Genomic DNA, 2678 nt, shown 5'->3' with positions numbered 1-2678 from the left:
GTTCCAGGTCTAAAGTCAACAAACAGCCACAGTCTTAAGATGAAGGACCCTATCAGCACCTGCTCTGTAAGTGTTTCTTTAAAAGTTCCCCTCCTTGGAGTAAAAAGTAGGCAAATTATTTTTTATATGCTCAGTCTTTTGTCCATTTTGTGTGTAACACAACCTCTTGTCGGGGAGACTAACTGCCATGTTGTGTATAGCAATAATGGTATGCTTATATCTAGTTCAAGCATGTACTAGGTATAAGCAAATTGATAATGCATTTGTGGATATGTGTGAAATTATGTGTGTTGATATATTGACTGTCTTTACATGTTTGAAAGAATAAATCAAATCAAATCAAATCATTTTATTGTAAGAGACAGATCAATCACATCTGTTGTTTCAGGCGATTATATCTCATGGAGCTTTATTTACTGTCTTCCAGTATAACCAACTCTATCAAAATGTGAAACGATTTTCAAAAATGGGGGAGTGTTTCTGCAAAGAACTCATGACAGTGTTTCAGCAAAGGTAGGTTCACAACGGCTATGGGCTTTTGGTTAAAATTTAACAACTACAAAAGTTATTATTTGACTCAGTAATTGTCACTTGCTGCAACTTTTTCTCGTTTTAGAGCTGAGTTGGAGTTTACTTATGCTAAAGGGCTGCAAAAATTTGCTGGCAAACTCATCAGAGCCTCCAAAGGGATGTCAAACAAGTAAGGGACACAGTGCTGAATTTTTAACTGGCTCAGTCTTTTGTCCGTTTTGTGTGTAACACAACCTCTTGTCGGGGAGACTAACTGCCATGTTGTGTATAGCAATAATGGTAATAATGGTATTATGGAAATAACATGCACCTAGCAAGTTAGATGTGATTAAAACACAGGTAGGTGTCTGGCTAACTAGCCCACAGCTCTAATCGTGTCATGCTGGTTTTCCACTCAGTTCCACCTACGGCGCCTGGTGTCATGTGTCAGATGAGATGTACTCAAGAGCAGATGCACACAGGTAGCCTGAGTTCACCCTATAACTTTGCCTGTCCACAGATTAAACTAATGTAAGACAGTTTGGGAGTTAATAACGGTGTGCTGTTTTCACTCCAGATCTTTAGGAAATGCATTTCAACAAGAAGCAAATGTGGAAATACGGCAGGTCTTAGAGGAACATAATAAGAGAAAGAGGCCTGTATGTTATTTTTCATCTCTGTTCTAACCCTCAGTCATAGTGTGTCCCTGACCTTTTCCATGTTTCAAAGCTTGACAGTGCCATTGAACGAACTGGAAAACTTGTTACTGCTAACTGGAGTGAGCAACTCAAGGTAAAAAAAACAAAACAAAAAAGCATGTTGTAAATATTGCTGAGAAGAATTAGCTATGACCAAGCTGATGCTGGTCCATAAAACATTTGTGTTGCTGTAAACTAATATGTAATAGTAAACCTTATTGTGAAGCTCTTACAATTTGTACAGTGTATCATAGGTACCTGTATAATACATTATTAATCATTCATAATGCATTATAGGAGATGCTTTAAGCTTTAATAATGCATCATGCCCTGTTAAAACTATTGTAACAAGTTGGATCACAATAGAAGATCAAAAGATCCTAATATTATAGATTATAATAACTATAAACACTCAATCCATTTTGCATGACAGGTTATAAAGTTTCATACACATCCTGGTGCTTTTGTAACAGTATTACGACCAGAAAGCACTATAATACTCTCAGGATCTTATGACTTTTTATACTGAATGGGTGGATCGATCACGAGTCACTGCGATGTTTGACATTATAAAGTGTTATGACCATACTTCAAACGTGACATATTATGAAGGCTTATAACTATATGATGCATTATGAATGTGTCATTATGCATTATGTCATTGTTACAAATGAGGGGTTCGTGGAAAATATTACTGATTTTATTTTTGTGAAATAAAACTTTCGTTCACGCAGCGATATAGCATAGTTAAATGTTGCACGCCATCTTATTCTAGATGTATTTATCTTTATCATTTTGCTGTGCTGTGATTTATTTGTCTTTTCTTGCACTACATCTTTTTCTAAAATAGATAAAAAAGAAACTGGTTGGACTAACAAGAGAGCATGAAGCTTTGTTCAACTTTGTCGAGAACAACAAACACATCTGCACAGAAAAGGAAAAACAAAAGGTACAGAACATAGTTACCGCACTATTTTCACCACTACATGTGTTTCATGATTTGGAAGGGAAAACCTGCTGCAAAAAAATTTGCTAATGATTTGTTCCTCTTTACTACAGATGGTTAACAGGCTGAGTAAGTCAGCAGACATGCAGGCTCGGGTAGATGAGGAGTACTTTAATATCAACCTGGAGGGTCATCAGATGAGGCTCAAGTGGGAAAACACACTGAAAAACTGCTACCAGGTGTGAAAAATCCTTTCATCTGTCTCATTTTGTGAGCATTTAGCTGCTCCTCTTATTCAGAGTGACTTTATTGAGTTAGGTTTGGTGTCTTGCTCGAGGACACCTCATTTTCAGTAAGAGTTGAACCAACGTTGGTTGCAGAAAATGACATCCGACACCAGGTCAGTCTACCATCCAAGTTCTCTGTTAGGTGCACTAAATCACCAAAGCCCACCCACAAATGTATTCTGAAAAGTATTTGATGCTGTTTTTTTTCTGAGATGCACACATTTTATCAGCATGCCA

At 37.0% G+C, this 2678-nt stretch overlaps 1 protein-coding gene across 1 annotated transcript in view; it reads left to right on the top strand.

The window, feature by feature from the left end:
• Positions 1 to 2678, top strand: part of nostrin (nitric oxide synthase trafficking) — a 5584-nt gene continuing 2906 nt past the window's right edge. The window contains exons 1-8 of the mRNA XM_020594812.1: positions 1 to 66; positions 428 to 513; positions 617 to 700; positions 930 to 992; positions 1088 to 1169; positions 1240 to 1302; positions 2059 to 2157; positions 2268 to 2393. Of these exons, the coding sequence (XP_020450468.1) occupies positions 40 to 66; positions 428 to 513; positions 617 to 700; positions 930 to 992; positions 1088 to 1169; positions 1240 to 1302; positions 2059 to 2157; positions 2268 to 2393 (630 nt within the window). The 5' untranslated portion in view covers positions 1 to 39. The remainder of the gene's footprint in view (positions 67 to 427; positions 514 to 616; positions 701 to 929; positions 993 to 1087; positions 1170 to 1239; positions 1303 to 2058; positions 2158 to 2267; positions 2394 to 2678) is intronic.

The sequence above is a fragment of the Monopterus albus genome, unplaced genomic scaffold (assembly GCF_001952655.1).
Source record: "Monopterus albus unplaced genomic scaffold, M_albus_1.0 scaffold24.1, whole genome shotgun sequence".
Classification (NCBI taxonomy): domain Eukaryota; kingdom Metazoa; phylum Chordata; class Actinopteri; order Synbranchiformes; family Synbranchidae; genus Monopterus; species Monopterus albus.
This window is presented reverse-complemented; position numbering and strand designations above follow the sequence as displayed.